At 39.4% G+C, this 21,821-nt stretch overlaps 1 protein-coding gene across 1 annotated transcript in view; it reads left to right on the top strand.

The window, feature by feature from the left end:
- The window catches only part of LOC145389801 (armadillo-like helical domain-containing protein 3), a 73,177-nt gene extending 52,539 nt beyond the window's left edge, over window positions 1-20,638 (top strand). Inside the window, exons 11-16 of the mRNA XM_080264956.1 lie at window positions 10,005-10,237; window positions 11,189-11,290; window positions 14,129-14,229; window positions 16,043-16,121; window positions 16,842-16,958; window positions 20,289-20,638. Coding sequence (XP_080121082.1) covers window positions 10,005-10,237; window positions 11,189-11,290; window positions 14,129-14,229; window positions 16,043-16,121; window positions 16,842-16,958; window positions 20,289-20,381 — 725 coding nt within the window. The 3' untranslated portion in view covers window positions 20,382-20,638. The remainder of the gene's footprint in view (window positions 1-10,004; window positions 10,238-11,188; window positions 11,291-14,128; window positions 14,230-16,042; window positions 16,122-16,841; window positions 16,959-20,288) is intronic.
- Window positions 20,639-21,821: the final 1,183 nt, after the last annotated feature.

The raw sequence follows: 21,821 nt of genomic DNA, 5'->3' as shown, positions 1-21,821 counted from the left end.
TACGCCTCTCGGCCACTGTTGGACAGGGATGGGTTCCATATAAAATGGTTGAATAATGAATTGGTCGAATAACGAACCGATTTTTCACAAACGATTGTTAAGAAATACTGTAGGGGGGTTAGGTTCCTGACCACCTTCATTAATTTAAAAAAATATTAAAAATGGAAAAAATACTGGTAAATATAAATGAAATTGAAACAGGGATTTGAGCTGTTCTTATAGACCTACGTTCTCAAGCAAATTATTTAGTGCTACATACATCTCAGATGATTAACATTTGATTTTTGAGCCAATAAATATTAGTGAACATATGATTTATACAGTAAACCCTTGATGCTCGTGGGGGTTGGGGAACAGAGACCCCCTCGAAAATGGAAAATCCGCGAGTGTCAAATTAGTTACCCTTTGCTTACTGAAAATACGCCTACACAATAAAGAAAACGGTTTCTGATGCGTTAATAATAATGATAAATGATTTAGCATGAACATAATGCAAAGTACAATAAATTGTAGAATAAAAGGTTAAAAATACTGTACAGTACAGTAATGTCAGTATATTCTCATCAGTTCTTATCAGTGGACAATACATTTTCCTTTTATTTTCTTGATTAATTTGCCCTTCTCTTCTAAAGTCATTACCTTCATTTGCCTTTTAGTCTTCTTTTGTGTATTTCCACTTTTTTGTTGGTTATCTGACTTGCGTTCCTGGGCCATATTGACAGCAAATTGAAGAAAATTAGATGAGAGTGGGGGCACATTGCACATACAACCAAAGTTTGGGCGGGAGCTGACTCACGACTGCACGACACTCTGCCATCTGGTAGCCACCAAGTACATATGCGCACGCCATTCAGCCTCCACATTTTTTCATTTTATTTCACTCTTCATTGTTATTTATCACCAGAGTGAAAAATCCACGGGTAATCAAATGCACAAGCTTCAAGTCCGCGAGCATCAAGGGTTTACTGTACCTACTTAGCGATATTAAAGCCACCTGAACGCTTTTGATAGCTTGTTTATTGCCGATTCTGCTGACGGGACATGATGTCACCACACCAGACAAACTCAGATGTATTCAATTTAAAACCATAAATAGCAGTGGAAGCCTAACTGGAAGCTCTGAAACCTAACTTGGGGGCTTTGCCCCCAGGACCCCCGGTGATTATAACCTACCTTACCTAGTGCAAACCAAGATGTGCATTCCATAAAACTGACACCAAAACAATATCATGTTACGAGCATTCGTTAATCATTGGTGCACTCGTCACCTGGGTTGCCATATGGTGTTTTTCATTACCAGATGTGGGCCAATTTGGTTCTGAAAAATTTTTTTGGTATTGAATCAGCGCTGATTCATTACCAAACGGATTTTTCACATGTATGAAGATACAGAGGATAGAGACGGTGGATTGTCTGCTCTCTTTGATTAATCCACAAGCCTACATAGTGCGAAAATAATCAACATGCTGCTAATTACCAGTATAAGGAGAGTGATTATTTCCATTTGTATAGACAGTGTAATTAGTGAAGAGTAAATGCGTGCACTAAGAATTTGGTAATGAAAATTGAGGAGTTTGGTAATGTAACCTAGTTTAGATCTGGCAACCCTGATTGTCACCGACCATGCGATGGTGAAACACTCACTCAGGTTGATGAGCTCTTGACTACGCTTGACAGGGGTAATAGTAGGGGTCTTGGGTGGAGCCATGGTGGTGCTCTAGTATTCTGCGAGGCCAAAAAGAAATGCAGACGGATGACGAGGCAACCGATCAGCAGGGCAGAGCGCAGGAGACAGGCAGCTCAGCCGGTCAGTGTGGCGGCGCGATGGTTTGAATTGTCGAAATGGCGGGGATAACTATGTTGAACAGTGAAAAAGGGTAATGATTTATAAATGTCGAAACAACAAATTGTCAAATAACGATCGGCTGAAAGACGAGGATTTGGTATACATTGAAGATGGTGACATGGAGTAGGGAGGTTAGCTTGGAAGTAGAGTTGTCACAGCACAACAGTACACTATTGTCATTCCCCCACTAACATATGGAACTTGCACTTTGTTGGAAGAGCACAAGTAAAGATTGGGAGGAATGAAAATGATTTATCTGAGAGGAGCGTCTAAAGTTACTGTATTTGGAAAGACAGGCACACAAATGGAGAAGTTCGGGAGCATTGTGATGTTTATGTGGGTGCACTACCACAGTAAGGAGTGCGAGGAAGAATACCGGGAAATAGTTTGATCATGTGGAGTGAATGGAGAGAGCAGAGTGTATGTAAGTGAAGTGGAGGGAGAGTTTGGAGAGGAAGGCCAAGGTTGAAGTGGAGAGGCATATGAAACAGTGGTGTGGGATGGAGGGAGAGAGAGAGAGATGGCTGATGATGGAGGACAATCATAGTTAATCAACCTGTCTGTCTGTTAGAGATTCATGAAAGATGTGGGAAAAGGAAGCTGGGTGAAAAAAGTATAAGAAAGGGTGTCTTTAGTTGGTATGGTAATTTTATTTAAGTAGTCCTGTCTGTCTAATAGAGATTCATGGAAAATGTGGAAAAAGGAAGTAATTTGATAAAAGTATAGAAAAGAGTGTTTGTAGATGGTATGATATTGTAGAGAAATTAGTTAAAGAAAGAGTGATGAATTGGGTATAACGTACAGTATGTGGGAAAAGGCATGGCAGGCTAAGCATATTTTTATTAATGACAGGAAATTAAACCTGTAATAGACTGAACACCAGGATATTTAATAGCCAAGAAAATCAATATAACTTGCTCCATAATCAGACTGATAATAGAATACCATAGTGCTTAGGAGTGGCTAAATAATACATACCATAAAGAACTTAGAATTAATTATGATAGATGATGAACTGTCTTGTAAGTCAGTGGATTACTAAAGTGTGATCATTAGGACAGTCATCAGATGGTAATGCAGGTGTGGGTTAAGGGCAGTGTTGGAGCTGTTGTGATCTGTTGAATTTCTTAAAAGAATCTCCCAGCTTGGCAAACACATGTTGCCCATATCAAGTCTCAGAAGACTGATTGTGACCACTTCAGTGTTTCCAGTTTAAAGGAATCTCTCATACTGATATGTACCACACATTAACAGTATGTTATGAAAACATGATGATAACCCTTCCATCGAATATGTAGCCTACAGATACATTTGGCTTAACCCCTAACCTCTGGGTGTCGGTAGAAACTGTCAAAAAATCGGTGGCACGGCAGGCCAGGTGTCAGTAGGAAGAGCACTTGTTTTCCCGGCAGTTTGAAGTGGCCACCACTTTATTTCATCACCAAAAGCTTGGGGGAGACTCCCACCAGCCCGGCCAATCATACCTCAGTTGTCACTGTGACTGTCAAGTGTAGGATGATCGCAACCTTTCTTGTCCGATTTCGTTCTCACCTCACGTGGACTTTTGCTTCATCCACCCCTGCCAAGCCTCTTTCCAAGGATACTAGGAAAGGACTTAGTAATAATGCCGTAGGGCCTGCCTTGGACACCACTGTGTCTAGTTTATCTAGTAATGGAGAAGTTATTACGTTGGCAGCAAAGCCATACTCAGGGCCATGGGCAGATGCACGAACACATCCTGTTTTTTTGTGGTGAAAATTAGTCCTGTTCCTCATGTCATTACTCATCATCGCAATGACCTTGAGACTTGGGGATACTTTCATACGCAAGAAGAAGAGTTGGTGAGTAATATGGTCTTTAATTCATTTTCCTAACTGCTTTAGTTTCTGAGTTATTAAGGTTAGAAGTAAAGCTACTTTTTTGTCTTTTTTCCATACTGAGGTGAGGTGCAAGCAGATTTTAGCCCAGTGTCCATGGGTTAAACAGCCACCAGTCAGCTCTGCTTGAATGGGTCTACCCACTTTAGAAGGTCATTGCTAATTCTGTTATATAATCCAGTATCCATAATAAAATGGATGGATAATGGTATGATAAATTAGTGCATGCTAAAGTAAGGTATGAAGGTTATAGTAGTTGAGGAATTGACGGGGGACAGGAACTAATGGATGAAATATGGAGAATGATGCAAATGACTGTAGTTGGCATGTAAATAATAAAGTCAAGCTGTGTGTGTGTGTGTATTTACCTATTTATATTACCTGTTTGTAGTTTACAGGAATTGAGCAATGCTCGTGTTGTCATGTCTCCATATCCTCATTTATCTAGTCTACCTTTACACACATGAATGTTTTTCTCCTGCACAACCTTTTCATCTAAGTCATTCCAAATACTTATGTATTTACCTAATATACCTAATTGTGATACACACGAAATGTGCTATGCTCGTGGGTTCCCGTCGCTGTTTCTCAGTAAGTCAAATTTAGCTTTAAACTCATTTAAGTTTTTAGACTGGACGATCTCTTTGTCCAGGCTGTTCCATAAATCTATACTTCTGTAAGGAAAGCTATATTTCTTGATATCCTTCAAGCAGCTTGACTTTTTCAATTTCATTTTGTGTCCTCTTGTTGCTCTCTTATCCCATAAAAACAGATCTTCTTTGTCAATTTTGTCTACTCCCACCATGGTCCTGAACACTGCAATCATGTCTTCCCTCTTTCTCCTTTCCTCTAACGAAGGCAAATTCATCTTTTCCATCTTCTCCCTGTTTGACAGATCTGCCAGACTGGGGACCATCTTGGTTGCTGTTCTTTGTATTCTCTCAATCTTGTTTATATCTTTCTTTTTGTGTGGGGACCACACTACCACTGCATATTCTAACCTGGGGCGGATCATGGCCACTATCAATTTTTTCATCATCTCCTCATCCATATAATGAAATTCTACTCTTATGTTAGTCAAGAGTTTATAAGTCTCTCCAACTATCTTGTTAATGTGCTTTTCTGGTGACAAACTATCTTTGACCAGCACTCCCAAATCTTTCTCTTCTCTCATTTTTGTGATTAATTCATTACCCAGCAAATAATTCTGTGATGGCCTCCTTGTACTTTTACCCATTTCCAATATTTTACATTTCTTTACATTAAATTTCATTTCCCACATCCGGCTCCAATTATGTATCCTATCCAGATCCTCCTGCAGCATTTTACAATCCTCCTCAACCTCTACCTTCCTCAAGATCTGTACATCATCAGCAAACAGACTTGCATAACTGTTCACTTCATCTACCATATCATTTACGTAAATCAGGAACATTACTGGCGCCAACACTGAGCCTTGAGGGACTCCACTTGTTACTTCCCTCCATCCAGACATCCTATCCTTTATTACTGTCCTCATTTGTCTGTCTCTCAAAAAGTCTCTCATCCATTCCAGAAGTTTCCCCTTCAGTCCTCCTATATATTCTAGTTTCCACATTAGTCTCTTATGAGGTGCCTTGTCAGAGGTCTTCTCTAAGTACACAAAATCCACCCAACCATCTCTCTACTGTACCACGTCAATTGCTCTTGAGTAAAAGCTCAACAAGTTAGAAACACACTACCTTCCACTTCTGAATCCAAACTGACATTCAGCCAGAATATTCATCTCTTCTAGATATTTTATCCATCTGTCTTTCAGAATTCTCTCACACAATTTTGCGACCGTGCTGGTTAACCCCTACACCGCGGGCTTGTTTACCAATGACTTGCGTGTGCCGCGGGGTTATTTGGGCTCCGACAGACTCTCAAAAAATATTTGCCAAAAATCAGTTATTAGTCCTAGAATAATAAAATTACATATGCTTATGGCACATACCTTCAGCTTTCTCCTGGAATGATTGTTGAGCCTTTGTCAGTTACCGTAGGACTTGTGGAGATCTCTGAAGTAGGGTAACGAAGTCTCCACTTTACACTTCCCGACAACCCGTAATATGATTACCACAGCCAGATACAAACACTATAAACACTATTCTACAATTTTCAAGTAGTTTGGGATCCATACTAAAAAAAAAAAACACTGTGAAAGCAATGGAAATTACGAGCGCGTCTGATCGTCACACTGGCACTAGTTCGCTCTTAGTAGTCTGTCATTTATTATTCATAAAACCCTTCACACTTTATATTTCTATTACTATATAACACTTATATATATCTACAGTCTTTATACATAAGTTTCCTTCAGTAGTATTAGTTTATTGTCACTGTAGGGATTCAATTTCTTTCAGTAAAATACGTAGCATTCACTTTCTCGTCCTGTATACTGGCATTGAGAGTGAATGTCACTTTCATCTTCACTCTCATAACTCATAGCACTCAGACATGCTAGAGTGAAACTTTCACTTTCATTACTCCTAGGGTATATACTCGTATTCTTATAATACTACTCATTTACATTTCTGTTTACGTTCTCTATTTTATTTACGTTATTTACATTTCTATTTTATTTACACTGTGTTGTGCACTGTCACTTGAAATAACTAATAAAACTGTTTTCCATTGTTCACGTATATTTACATTCATTACTTTCACTTGCTGTTTACACATTATTTACAATTCCACTTGCACTGTTTTACTCAATAGAAAGATCGTAGTCACTCTTTTATCAATTGTCAGCCCTTTACCTCTTTCCACACGAGGTTTAGTAGGGGGTAAAGGTCACAGGGCCCTTTGCATGGGGGTGAAAAAAGGCCTTGAAGTCAGCAAGAAGAAACATACGTACTCTCACTTCGGAAGTTGAGAGTAAACTGATAACGGAGGGCTAGCGTGGAGGCCTGCTAAGGGGTTATTCAGGGTTACCAATATTACTTCTTGAAACAGCTAAGTCTAGCACTGATATGATTGGCAGGAAATCTAGACAATACATTATAAATTTGGTAGTTCCAGGTGAATGTAAATATCACTTAGGCTTCTCCCTTCTCTCCTTACATGTATATTTATTTCGAAAATAGATTAGAGGCCTACTTAGGAGATATATTTTCAGAGCTACCAATGTTAGATCTTGAAACATCTTTGTTTAGCACTGATATGATTGGCAGGAAATCTAGACAATACATTATAAATTAGGTAGTTCCTGGTGAATGTAAATATCACTTAGGCTTCTCCCTTCCCTCCTTACATGTATATTTATTACAAAAATAGATTATAGGGCATATTTCAAGGGGAAAAAAACAGCGAAAATTAGCGAACGAGTGCACGTGAGGTGTTGTCAGGTGATAATTAGCCAATTCCAGGTGTTTGGCACTCTCACTTACCTTATTTCTTTCTTGTATATATTATTTGGTATAAGAATAGGACATAGGGCTTACTTCAATGGATAAAATCAGTGAAAAATTCCAGGGAAGATTTACTTAGCGTAGCACGGCCGGGCAGGCGAGAGGATAGGGTAATGGAGGGGGGGTAGGGAGGGGAGTCAAGAACGGGGAGAAATGGCTAAATTGTCAACAATGGATGGGAGTACAGATGAGATTAGGAGTGCTGACTAGTGTTGGACATTGGCAGTACTGATAGATGATACAAGCCCCCACTTGGAAGCCCGGGTGAATTCAAAATAACACAGAATCACAAAAGCGACGCCCCGCGGTATGATCCCTTGCTCCCAAGTGTCACGAAAGTGACGCCCCGCGGTTAAGGGGTTAAAGACACTGGTCTATAATTCAGGGGTTCTTCCCTGTTTCCTCCCTTGTAAATTGGTACCACATTTGTCCTCTTCCATTGTTTTGGTACTTTCCCCTCTTCCAGAGAACACACGATTAAACTGTGAATTTTATCTGCCAGTTGTTCTCTGCATTCCTTCAGTTCCCAATTAGAAATTCCATCAGGTCCTGGGGCTTTCCTTACATCTTGAGTTTCCAGTAATTTATACACTTCCTGTACCTCCACTTTTATAACTTTTATCACCGGTACATTTCTAATCACTCCCTCCGCTTCCACAAACTCTCTTTCATTAGTGAAAACCAATTGGAAACATTTGTTCATTATTTCAGCTTGCATTGCTGCATCTTTATAGACCTCTCCCTTTACTTTCAGTTTGGTGATTCCTTCCTTTTGTTTCAGTTTGCCATTAACAAATCTATAAAACAGTTTGGGTTCATCCTTGCATTTGTCTGTTATACCTTTTTCAAAATTCCTTTCTTCTTCTTTACGTATTCTTGTGTATTCATTTCTAATTCTTTTATATTCTTCCTTTGTTCTGGTGTTACCTCTCTCTCTCCAGTTGTTCCATGCCTTATCTCTCCCTTTTTTTGCTATCATACACCTTGTATTAAACCACTCCTTTTTCCTGTTTTCTTTCCCTCTTACTCTTGGTACAAATTTTTCCACACCCAAATTATAGAGGTCAAGAAAGATATCCCACTTCCTCTGTATCTCTCTCGTTTCTCTGAATTTTCTCCAATCCGCATTTTCAAAAAGTTTCTCAGTTCTGTGAAATTAGCTTTCCCAAAGTTGTATCTTCCCTGTCTGAAGCTTGTCTCTTGGATTGACGTTCCCTATTATCATCTGGAACTCAGTGACCACATGATCACTTTTTCCTATAGGACAGAAATATTTCAATGATTCTATTACATCAGGTTCTTTGGTAAACAGTAAATCTAACCTTGCTGGTGTGTCCTCACCTCGGAACCGTGTCTCTTCTTTGACCCATTGCGTCATCACATTATTCATTATTATATTTAATGACAGTGCCCCACGAATCCTTGCTGCCTCCTGAGTCCCATTCCTCCCAGTGTGTGTGTGTGTGTGTGTGTGTGTGTGTGTGTGTGTGTGTGTGTGTGTGTTTGTGTGTGTGTGTGTGTGTGTGTGCATTTGTTCATTACTTTCACGAGAATAGTAATAGTTATCGACCTAATTCATAGATTAGGATAAGTCTAGGGCAGTGGTTCCCAAACTTGGGGCCATGGCCCCCTTGGGGGCCATATATCAGAATGTAGGGGGCCATAACCTGAATCGAAGGAGTTTAGCGAGTAGATAGTCAGTGGAGAGAACTTACACTGAGTGGAATGGGGATTCAAGTGAAGGAAAAATGAACCTGGCATGAATGTTCAGAAGCAAATGGTCTGGGAGGAGGTGGTTTGTCGCAATTGAAGGCCATGGTTGTGGCAGATAATTATAACTCACTATGATAGCATATCATTTCAGAATTATAAAGTTATCAGATTTGTAAGATTCAAAGATCAGATCAAATTGCGTGGGATTAATACACTTTTTCAATCCAGTGAATTTTTTTTTATTACTGAATCAGCTTTTTGCAATAATGCAATTTTTAATTACTCTAAGTATGGATTTTTTTAATGTGCATTTTATTATTCCTTTAGTACCATTTCAATAATTATATAAGATTCAGCTAAGGCAAAATACACATTTCTTTATTAATACTTAACAAAAGAGAAAATAACAAGTGGAATCAATAAAATTATGGGATTTGCTAGAGTGATTTTTATATGGACATGATGAGTGTAGGACTGTAGTGTAGACAGTCACTGTAGTCATGGGTTATGGTTAGGGAAGGGGGGCCATGGACAAGGATCATGTATGAAAAGTGGGTAACGACCTGAAAAAGTTTGGGAACCACTGGTCTAGGGAGTATCAGAAAAATGCCAAACAAAAATTTTGGTGATTGCATGTGACTCAGTGGCACAAAATTATCAGAAATCACAACACACGATAATATGAAAATAATTTTTTCGACATTTTGTTCGGAATTGGGGTGATCGTGGCTCAGTGACGGTTTGGAAACAGAGATAATGGTATTTGCAAACATTTTGTGATGGAAAGCCTGTTAGTTAGCTCCGCAGACTTTTATGGACAAGCAGAAGTCATGTATAACTTGGTACTGTACCGGTAGTTGAAGGAATTACTGTACACGTTGGGACACATATATGTGTGAAGTGCATCTGTAATGAAAAATATATTGATGATTTTTGCATGGGAGATAGGGCCATTACAGTATTTCAAAAACTTGAATGATTGATTTTCTGCTTTGTGGTTTAACGTGCTTTGTTTTTGGACCACATCTCATCTAATTTTTTAAGTAATAGTGACCGAGATGATGATAACGTTAATGATGATGACAAAGTTCATGATTACAACATCAGAAACTAATGGTCCTTTGATCATACTGTCAGATGTGATGGTTGAATTCATGATGTCACATATGATGAAGAAACTACCAGTGGAGCTATTTGTTCAAAATGTCAACATCATCCACCGCCTGCTGTGCTACCAGAAGCGCAACTCGGTGCGACTGCCATACAACTGGAAGGAATTATGGGCTGCCCTCATTGCCCTTGCCAAATTCCTAGTCACCAATGAAGCCTACCTAGCCAAGAAGATGAACATTTTTCAGCTAGCCCATCAGGTTTGTGGAAATTTTTAAATGTATCTTTAATGTTCATATGTTGGCAAGATGATCAGATTATTATTAGTGAAAAGCTTTGTTTTACAGTTTTGTGTTTGACTGGTAACTTTCAGTTGTGCTTGCATGTAGTTCGGTATGCTTACTCTAGAAATCATTACTTGAACCAACTACATGTTTGTAATCCACACTTTAGTTTTCCTTCCATTCGTGATTTAATGCATACTCATTACAAGAGGGATATTGCCTTGTTTAACTTTTGCATGTTTTGCAAACTTTGCAGAGGTTAGAGACTCAATAGGAAGGCTGCCAGAGATTGAGCAGCATGAAGAGCTGCCATTAGGTGACCAAGGCCAATGCATGGAAGCATGTTGGAGCCTTTATAAACAATACAATGCAGTATAAACGCACACCTGTTTGGCAGTGTCATTCCAACAACAGTAAAAAAAAAAAAAAAAAAAAAAAGGCGTAGGGGGAGGGTTGCCAAACCCTGATCATACACCCCTCTGCACATAATTCATCTAGCCAGCTTGATCCTTTATTAGTTCTGTAGCTTCATCAGCTTCCATACCTCCTTCTTTCAGACACTTATTTACCATATCAGTCCACTTACTTCTTGACCTACGGTGTTTTCTCACACTCACCATTCTGTTCACACCCATTATATCTGCATGACCTTAGCATGCAGGCACATACTTATTGACTGTGGTATCCACAGGCTGTATAACACCACATCTTTCACAAATCACATTATTCTTCATCATAAATCCATTGATATTGTAGAATAATTTGTTTGGTAGGTAATTTTTTATCTCTGATTATCTCTTCCATCTGCAGAAGCCATTAATTCAAAAGTGTAGTATTGCCCAGATTGTAAGGGTAGTTGGTGAATTTGTTACTGAAAGAAGTATTTGAAAAACTACCATTATTAACTGGTGAATGCTTTTATTGCAGGTAATGAACATCTTTAACTTGTTCATCACCTATGGAGACACCTTCCTGTCAACCCCCTCCAGTTATGATGAACTCTACTATGAAATCATGCGTATGCATCAGGTGACTACTATTTTTTCTTTTTTCACTCATTCAGTGGAGGTGCCTACTAGGAGAAAAAAATTAATCTCCCTTAACCACTGCCAGTCATTTAGCATAAGTCGAGGAAACTTCATCATGGACAAAAGAGACTGAGGCATAGTGTAAACAGTTCAGCTAAGCACAGTGAAAGGTAGAGAAATCTCCCCAGATGATATTAATGGAGTTTATGTACCCGCCTATAAAGAGTATGGATGCATATAAGGTAGTGAAAGCTAATTAAGTTCATTTACCCTCTTGTAGAGAATATGGATGTAAATATGAATGTGGAAAAGGTTTTTACGAGTAAATATGAGGGTAGCATGAGGCAGGAAAAACCATGAAAGAAAGTGGATAAATATTGTACATGAATTTGTGTTGAAACAATGTGTGGAAATTGGAAAAAAAAAAAAAAAAATGAAGAATTGACATGACAGCAATGGTTCGATGAAACATTTGTGGAACTGGACATGACAAGGTTCGATGGAGTGGCCCTGTCCCACAACATCGTAAAATGCAGTTTGTGTGGATCATTTTGCCAATGAGATGGAGCCAAGAATTTGGGGGCCTTTGATAATGAATGGATGCATGTGGGGCCAGTTTTTACTAGGCACTTTGATGGTAGTTGTTCTTTTATGTTTTTTTGGTCCATTTTCTGGATCTCTCCTACCCAATGTACCCAGTAAGTAAGAAAAAGGATTATAATGTATGATGATGATGGTGATGAACATTCCACTGGTACATGTACATTTTAACCTTAAATGGCATTGTCCCAAGGCCAAGATCTTTAGTGCACCAAAACTTGAAAGTGCAAACATCATTTTCTTACCCCTCATATCCTCACCAATTTTTCTTGCTTATTGCACTGTGCCGAGGTGTTGGTGGCTGGTGCTTACACCATAGTTATAAATTGTAAGATTTTTGAGTGTTGATATTACTCAGTATTTTTCAGTGATATCCTCTCAGTAGTGGGACATCAATTGTTTTGCTTCAGGAGAAAACTATTACATGTTCAAAACCTAGTTATAACCACAAGCATCATTGTTTAACCCACCCCATCCCGACGTTTTTGGACCTTTTTTTTGGGGGGGGGGGGCTCAAACATCCGCTTTTGGTGAGAAACATCGAAAATTCATAGAGAAATCGCTCACCTGAGGTTTAATAATACTTGATTTAGGTACGAGTACTTCCTTACCTGACTGGGTTTTCTAACAGGCTGGCACCAAAGAAAATGAGTTCTATGGGAGGGTAACTATTTTATCCTCTCATAAACAGTATTTAATTATTTACTTGGTACGAATTTATATGTAGTACAAGAGTATATTGGTTTTCAAACAGCAATATAGGCATTATAAGCATTGTTTCACTCACTAACTCATCACCATTCATGACCTTTTTTTTCCCACATTACCTGATCATCATTTCTGACTGTTTCTTCCTCTAATGCTATGTAAACTTTGTCCTCCACATTGTCATCGATTGGGGAATCACTCTGGCGATGAATGTCTTTATTGGCCAGGTCACTGGTAACAGGTGAATTGCCAAGACAATGGCGTGCAGGGGGGGGGGGGAGAGGTTATGCGGTGTAAGGCATTGTTCCTGCTTGGCATCTTGTAGAGGAATAGAGGAAGGTGTCCCGTGTGTACGTGCCAAAAATCACTCGTGAAAATTGAAAATTGTGCAAATTAGGGACCTTGCAATGTTGCCGCATTAATTCACGTCGTCGGGACGGCGCGGGTTAAAACCAAGGCAAGCAAATTGGCTTCCACCTCGGTCCTAGGCATTTAGCTGAGATGGCAGGTTGCTGAGGTTGACTCAGAGGGTGCTTCACAAACAAGACTTGAGGAAATGCTACCATGGCAGTGCTCATTTGCCTGTATCACTGATATGCATTGTGGAAGTAGGGTTCTGGGTGTAATGAAATATCTTCCTCACCTCCTGTCAGTTATTTTACAGGTTGTCTTATATCACCTACACCATAGAAAGAGGGAGATTGTACATTCAACCTCTGAGATACGATACCCCTAGATGCAATACCCCAGCATAGCGATGAGGGTAGAAATACCACCCTACCCCGCCTAACAATGACCAAACTCCAATATAACTTTTTTTTTTTTTTACCGATTTTGATATTTTAGACTTAAAGTTTGTTTAGGTTCATTTACAAGCAGTTTTTAGACTTAGATTAATGTGTTGTAGTCATAGGTGGGGTGAACATTGTCATTTTGGGGTACAGTTTACTAAGTTTGATTTTTTACCACACTTTTGATGATTTTTATATTTTATTTTGGGTTTAGGTGAGTTATAAACTGCTTTTAGGCTTAGTTGAGCTTGTTTTAAAGCTATTGGGGTTTAGGTTAGCTAGAAACTTGTTTTTGGACTCATTTGTGTGGGTTTAGGACTTGGTTAGGGGGGAAACCCAAGGCTCAAAAATGCATCTCTATACTTTACATGTTAAATCTACCCTGAGATACGATACCCCACCTAGCAGTTGGTTTTTATTTAACCAGTTGCATCATTAAACCAGGGTATGCGTGTACTTTGGACCCTTTTTCTTGTCTTCCATATCCCTAATAAGATCAAAGGAATGAGCTGTAGATCCCCATACATGTGTGAATATGGAGAATTTGATTAGGATGATGATATATAATCTTTAGAGATCTATGGTACTCCATAAGCTACTCCACTTTCATCATGTTTTTATTATTTATATACCTAGGTTAATAATATACAGTAGTATTTCAAGATTTTGTCCTCTAATAATTTCTGCATTTATAAATGTTGACAATAATTTTTAGGAGTAATAATGTATGTATGTTGCAGGTATTTGAGAATCTTTACTCAATGAGCCTCCGATATGCCCGCACTGATGGTGACTACAAGGAGAGTGCCCAAAGACTAACCAACTCACTTGGTAATGTCAGGTGAGTCTTGCTATTAATTTGTGTATGTAGCGTTACAAAGCAGACCAGGGGTTCTTTAACTTCCTTGGCAAACAACAACTTCATAAGTTTGCCTTTAACCCAATAATCTCTCCAGATGTACCGATATGCTGAGTTATGTACATGTTGTTGAATGTGATGTCAACATGGGAAAAAAATATTCAGGGTAAAAACTTTAGGATAATTTTGCTAGGTTAATTTTTTACCTAGTCCTGCAATCTTAACCTTTGACCTAGTTTCCACCGATTTCAGTGTTATTTTATCGAGGCAAAGATGCACTTGGCAGGTTGATGATGATTGGCTGAATGCAACATGTCCGAATCACATCGTTGTATTTCAGATAATTACTGGTAATATGAGTCAAAACCTAGTAATTATCTGAAATACAACAGTGTTATTCGGACATGAAGCATTCAGCCAGTCATCGCCAAACTGTCAAGTGCATCTTCGCCTTGATAAAAAAAAAAAACAGTGTAGATCAATAGGTTTACTCATTGGCTGTCACTCAACACTTCCACCAAGTTTGGTTAAAAATCAGATAAAAAAAGTTTGAATTATTTTGTTCACACACACACACACACACAATTCCTGTATACTACATCACTCAATTCCTGTATACTACAAATAGGTAAATACACACACACACACACACACACACACACACACACACCAATTAAAACATAACACTTGCTCCTGCTTCTTGAGCATACATGTTGTGATTGGTAGAAATGAATAGACAAAGTTTGTTGGGAGACGCACATAATAAGGGTGGCACCCACTGAGTGGGGAGAGCCAAACCCTGTATGTGTCCCTAACTCACTATTTCACTGTACCATTTTGAAGGATGAGTTCCAGGCCTCATAGGGGGAGGTATTGATGGTGTGTGTGGTGTGCATCTGTGATATGTCTGGAATGTGTTAGAGGTGCATGTGCTGTGCATCTAGTTGACCTTGTACAGTACCATTGTCATGCCAGAGTACTGTAGCTGTAAATATAATATAGAGGATGGCATGTGTTGGTACAACTAAATGACCACATACATGTGTCATGCCTAATTGTAGGGGGAGGCGGTGGCTCAGTCGGTAGAGAGGTGGCCTGTAGTCCTACGGGACTCAGGTTCAAATCCCCACTGGGGCAGGGAACAGTTTAAGAAATTGAATTTCATAAAAAAAAAAAAATCAGACTTTACTGATCTACCAGAAGACCTGCCGACATGTCATAAAAATACCCCTGCTAATATCAATACACCAGTCCATTGTGAAACTGCCCTAGCATGTATTCAATATGGACGGTGGGTGTTAGCGCCGAAGTGGTAACATGTAGAGGTGTATGGCATGTAGGAGGATTACTGGGCCTTGAGGGCAGGCTGTGAAGCCTATGCCCCCCCTCACACACACACACACACACACACACACACACACAGAGGCAGAGCAGAGCATTGGGCAGTTAGCTGTACTGGAAAATAATTCTTTCGCCGTGAATATTGTAGGGGTTAGTGCAGCTATTGCAGGTGTCCCTTGTCTTCTTTAACTTGACTCTTGCAAACCATGGCAGATGTTGCATGTGTGATTTAATCACGCACATATCATAGAAGACTTTCACTGGCATGTTGGAAGTTTTTTTGAAAATTTGAATGATGAGGTGATTGATTGACAGAGTACTTTGCACTCTGTGTAATTTTCCCATTCTCATGTTATCTCACCAAACCCATTTCTTAATGGGAAATATTCGAGTTATTTTATTATTTGTCATAAGTTCAAGCTGATGCTTCATTAATCCTTAACCATCCTGACAGATCCATTATCAACCACTTCACCCCTAAGCTGGACAAATGGAGTCAGGAACATGGCATTTCAACACTTACAGAAGAACAGGTTAGTGTATGCAGATTTTTAAAGATACATTGCCTTCACAGTAGCATGAGATATGATGGACCACCAGGTTTTATGTGTATGTGTGATGAACATACTGCATGTTTGCTTTTTTTTTTTAACTTTACAGTCCAGGTGGTAGATCATGGCACATCATCCACTTACTTGATGCAGTGCTGTGTACCACAAAGGAACATTGGGCCCTTCTGGGGCAGTTTCTTACCAGCAGTTGATGGGTCTGTTTGGGCAGGTAGACTGGGGCTATTCAGCAACAGCAACTCTTCAGTCCAGAGACTCTTGTTTTTTGTTTTCAAGTATTCAGACTAATGCCAGAAGTTTTACATAGCTCAGGAGAAGCATCTTTGAGATGAAGAGGCCACAGTTGGTCTCTATCAATTGTGTCAGCTCACAGATGTCCCTTTTTTTTCCCAAAACTATTTTAATTCTGTAAGAGGAGGCATCTTCTGGTTGAAAGATAATCCAGTCGAGTTTGTAGTTTAATCAAGAGAATCGCTCACTCACGTACCATGAAAAGTAGTGGTTATATGTCTGAAAACTATATTGCAGGACTTTCTCATCTTGCCTGAGTACGTCATTGCTGCTTTCTGTTATCCTTCCATAGCTTCCAGTAATATAATTATTCTTAGAAGAAGTGCAAGAGTCATCACACAGTTATAGATGACAATAAAAAACATTGACCAGATTTATTGGTTAATTGGCCAGGTGCTGGAGGTGGTACGGAACAATTATGACAGCCTCACCCTGAAACTTCACGACTCACTGGATCAGTATGAGAAGTACTCTGAGCGACCACACCATGCTACCTTCTTTGCCAACATGGTTTGTAACACTGTTCATGAGCTCTAATTTGTAATTTTTCATTGCAGAATTATGTTGTAAAATACATCTTGTTCTTATTTATGCAGTGCATACAGAGAGGTGTTAGAAAGTTGTGGAAGCATAAGCCAATTTTAACTGGATTTGTTGTTAGGAGGTACTGTAGACAGCACTCAGGGTGTGTCTTTATGCTACTAGCTTACCCTTCTTTGACTTAGGAATTCTCAGAAACTATATTGTATATCTGGATTTGCTGCAGCTGTTACAAACAATGCCTCATGATGCCATGTCACAAAAATTAACAGCCAGTACTTAGTTTCACACCTGATCAGAAATGAGCAAAATATAAGACTGGCAAGGTAGTTCCCTTGTCCCCCTCCTTTTTATTTTTGTGATGGTGGTAGTTGTAAGGATTGTACTGTTGAAAGTTGTCTTTTTAGACGCCTTTACAGTCTCATTGCAAAGGAAAATTGATTTCTGGCTGTTCTGAAACCCATTTTATATCTAATGACGACACTAAAACGCTACAAATATTCATGCTTTGGTGTCCAAATAACATCCAGAAAGTTCATATTCCATGCCAAAAACCAAAGGTACAAAGGCCCTTGGCAGCAACTGAAGCAAAATCAGAGAGAAAAAGGAACACAAAAGCCAATCAGTTGCATGGGAAATGACTCTGATGGACACACAACAGTGAATGACAATAAGCTGCTGGTGCTTTGCACATCAGCATTTAATGCAGTATTAGAATGCTATTATTGAGAGAGAAGGAGTCCAAAGGATTTCGTGGGAACATAGCTGATTTTTCTCAATACTTTATAATTTTCTCTCCTGGCAGAGCGATTAGGTAATAAGGGAGCTTAATGGAGGCTCAGTTTTGCTACTCAGGCACAATATCCAGAGAACCAGTTGAGTCAGGTTTCTGGGGGCTTGGATGGCGAGTGAAAGAGTATGAGGTCCATTTCATTGGGCATGCTGTTTGTTAATTCTCCCTCTGTCATGTTTTTCTTTTTCCAGCTTTCTGAACCTTATGCTATCCTATCCTGGGGTAGGAGCAAGAGGTCAGGATCATTATTTTATTATTATCCGTGCATGGATGGGGTGGATGGTGTGTGCAAATATTCACAGAAGAAATATGTGCAGCATGTGAGGCGGTGTGTTGGGTGAAGAGAAGATGAAAGAGGGTGCAAGGAACAGCTTGGTGGAATGAAGAGGTGAGACAGGCTGTGGCACAGAAGAAAGCATATAATGTATGGATGAGAAATAGGGGCGTGGAAGAAGTTGAGAGACGGAAGAGAGAGTTATATGTAGAAAGGAAGAGAGAGGTGAAAAGATTAGTAAGAGAGAGTAAGAAGAGAGTGGATGAGGAATTTGGAAGGAATTTGAGTGTAAAGTGGAGGGAATGTAAGAAAATGTTCTGGAAAGAGGTAAAGAGCGTTAGACAGCGTGGCAATGAAGTTAGTATGGGAGTGAAAGAAAAATGGTAGATTACTAGTGGAGAAGGGAGAAAAAGTGAGCAAATGGAGAGAACACTTTAAGGAATTGTTGAATATAGAGAATGAAAGTAATGCAAGTGTAAGTGGCTGGGGAATGGCTGGGAGATGAAGGAATGTGAGAAGAGAAGAAATCAGTAGAATGGAAGTTGTGCAAACAGTGAAGAAAGTCAGTATGGGGAAAGCCCAAGGAATTGATGGAGTGTGTGGTGAAATGCTGAAGCATGGGGGAAAGATAGTAGTAGAATGGATGTGGAAGATGTGCAGATTGGCCTGGGAGAAAGGTAGAGTCCTGGAGGATTAGAAGTCAGGTATAATTATTCCCTTGTACAAAGGAAAGGAGGAAAAAGAAGTGTGTGGTAATCATAGGGGCATTTGTCTTCTTAGTGATTTAGGAAAAGTGTATGGTAGGATACTTACTGACAGAGTTAGGGAAATAACAGAGGAATTAGTTGGAGAAGAAAAGGGAGTCTTTAGGAAGAGAAGAGGTTGTGTAGATCAGATATTCATTCTTAGATCTTTAGTGAAAAAGTTTCTAGAGAAGGGAAAGAAGTTGTATGCGGCCTTCATGGATTTGGAGAAAGCATATGACAGGATGGATAGACAAGGATTGTGGAAAGTATTAAAAACATATGGAGTAGATGGGAAGTTGTTGAATGCTGTGAAGAGTAGGTATGATGGTGCTAAGGCTGCAGTGCATTTGGATAGTGAACTGAGTGAATTTTTCTATTTGAAAGTTGGATTGAAACAGGGATGTGTCATATCTCGATGGTTGTTCAGTCTGTACATGGATGGGGTTATAAAAGAGATACGAGGTAGGGCAGTGGATTTTGGACTGGCCCTAATGGGAGAGGGCAGTGTTTGGAAACTTCCTGTACTGTTGTTTGCAGATGATACTGTGTTGTTAAGTGAAGACGAAGGGGAGCTGCAAGGCTTGGTGGATGAGTTTGGGAGAGTATGTAAGAAACAGAATCTAAAGGTGAATGTAGGGAAAAGTAAAGGTATGGTCTTCGAGAGAAGTGAAGCCAGTGAATGTACAGTCAGGGTGGATGTTGAGGAATTGGAAAATGTGAGTACGTTTAAGTACTTGGGGAGTGTGATGAGTAAGGATGGAGGTTTGGAGGGTGAAGTGCTTGAAAGGGTACAACAAGGGAGAAGGTCGCTGGTTCCTTGAAAGCAGTGATAAGAAACAGGGAAGTGAGCATGGAAGTGAAAAAGTTAGTACATGACAGTATTGTGATACCAACTCTAACGTATGGAAGTGAAGCTTGAACATTGTTGGAAGGGCATAAGTCAAGAGTGAGAGCAGTGGAAATGAGTTATTTAAGAAGAGCCTGTGGAGTCACATGGAGAGACAGGCTGACAAATGAGGATATAAAGGAGCATTGTGGTGTGGATGTGGATGTGATAGAAGTGTTAGGAGAAACACACTGAGGTGGTTTGGCCATGTGGAGAGGATGGAGAGTGAGAGACTGATGAGGAGAGTGTATGTGAGTGAGGTGGAGGGGAAGAGAGGGAGGGGAAGGTCAAGGATGATATGAAGGGATGGAGTGGAGAGTTATATGAGAGAGGGGGTTGTGAATTGGGAGCAGGGCAGTGAAATGGCGGGGGACAGGGCAACGTGGAGGCAATTTGTTTGTGGCCACCTCGTATGGCATTAAGGCATCTGGCAGTAGATAGATAAGAGTTAGATATTTATTTATTTATTGCAGTATTTTGTAGAGAATAATATTACATTAGCTATGCCTCCCCAGTGAGATACTAGAGCTAATAACAACACTTGATTCCTTACATTTTCATTTTATGTACAGCGTGAGAACTGAAGCTTGGTGTGTTTCAGGTACGCAGTATCCTTAGTGACACCAGACAGAGCATTGACTTCACCGCATTTGAAAACCTCTCTATCTTGCAAGAGCTGAGCAACACCACATGAAATAGAACACTGTTGCAGAATAAGCAGAGGGCTCGGTTAATTGGACAAGTTAGAAGCTAGTTGGCATGCATGGTGATGTCACTTGAGTGCACAGTACATTCAACTGTTTGCCAGTGTTCAGGAATGAATGGGAAAGTAAGTTATATTTGAATGTTGCTCAAGTTCTGTATTTGATATTGATGGCAACAGTATCTTGTATAAATTGTATCTATATGTAGATATATTTTTTGTTTAGGATAAAGATACCAATCTTTTTATCAGACTGAATATTGAACTCAAGATAGTTAGTGTAGTGCCCGAGGGTTTATTCCATTGTTACAGCATCCAGTTCATGATATTTCCATAGCATATCTGAAAGGTACAATTGATAATCCCCTGACTCCAATCCTTTTTGGGTTAAAGTTAGTGGGATTGTGGTTCAGCTGGAAAGATGGAGTACTGACATAAAAATGGCCAAAATATGTAACCCATGAACAGCCAGTTATTTAGCACTTGCTTTTTCCATTACCTTGTAGGATTTCAGGATACCAAGAGATCCAGTATTCACCATGCTTTAGTCTTACACGGATAACTTAAAAAGAAAATACAGCAAAAGCTGTAATGTGAGTATTGGAGAGCCAGAGTAAAGTGAATTACAATTATTGTAATACTGTAATCTTCAGCTCTGTTATTAAATTCATTGTATACTCTATCTAGCAGAGTAAGATATAAAAAAAAAAAGAAGAAGAGGTTAGGTGTTAAAAGGTATGCTTACACAGTAAGGTACTGTATCCTGTTTGACAATTTTTAATAACTTTTTTTTTTTTTTTTTTTTTTTTTTTTTTTTTTTCCCTGAAAACATTACACATGACCAGTAAAAGCTATTTGAGGTGGGAACATAGAGCATTGTGATAATGTTTCATAGAGGCACATCACTAGCAGTAAATTTTTTTTTTTCACTTTATGCCTTCTCTTTAGAGGCACTCTGAAGAAAAGGCTTTTAATCATATCACAGTACCACCCAGTAGTTTTAAATGATAATGATAGAAGAATCAACCTAAACTCAGAGAGCTAGTGAAAGGTAGCATTCCTCCTTATCTCCAGTTAAAATGTCAGAAGACATTGTGACCTGTTCTTAGGGTTGTCAAGGCCTTCACTCATTCTTAGGTGAGCACACTACAGTTTGCTTCCCATTGTTCCTCCATACAGTGTGATATTTCCTTTCTTATTGGTAATATGCTGCCATTACTACCAACTTTTTTTCTCTCTAATCCCCCCCCTCCCCCATGTGCTTATTGACGTCCTCGTATATTGCTTGACCGTACAGCTTCTCAACTGAAGATTCTAGAACTTTTTGCTTCACTTCTATTTTGAAGCTTTGGCCTACATGACTACATTGCAGGTCGTGTATTCACCATGATGTGGCTGTTTCTTTTTCTCTCAAGAGTTAATTTGGCTTGT

This window comes from Coenobita brevimanus, chromosome 14, assembly GCF_032717465.1.
Source record: "Coenobita brevimanus isolate Jiangsu-jjx chromosome 14, ASM3271746v2, whole genome shotgun sequence".
In the NCBI taxonomy this organism is placed as follows: Eukaryota; Metazoa; Arthropoda; class Malacostraca; order Decapoda; family Coenobitidae; genus Coenobita; species Coenobita brevimanus.
This window is presented reverse-complemented; position numbering and strand designations above follow the sequence as displayed.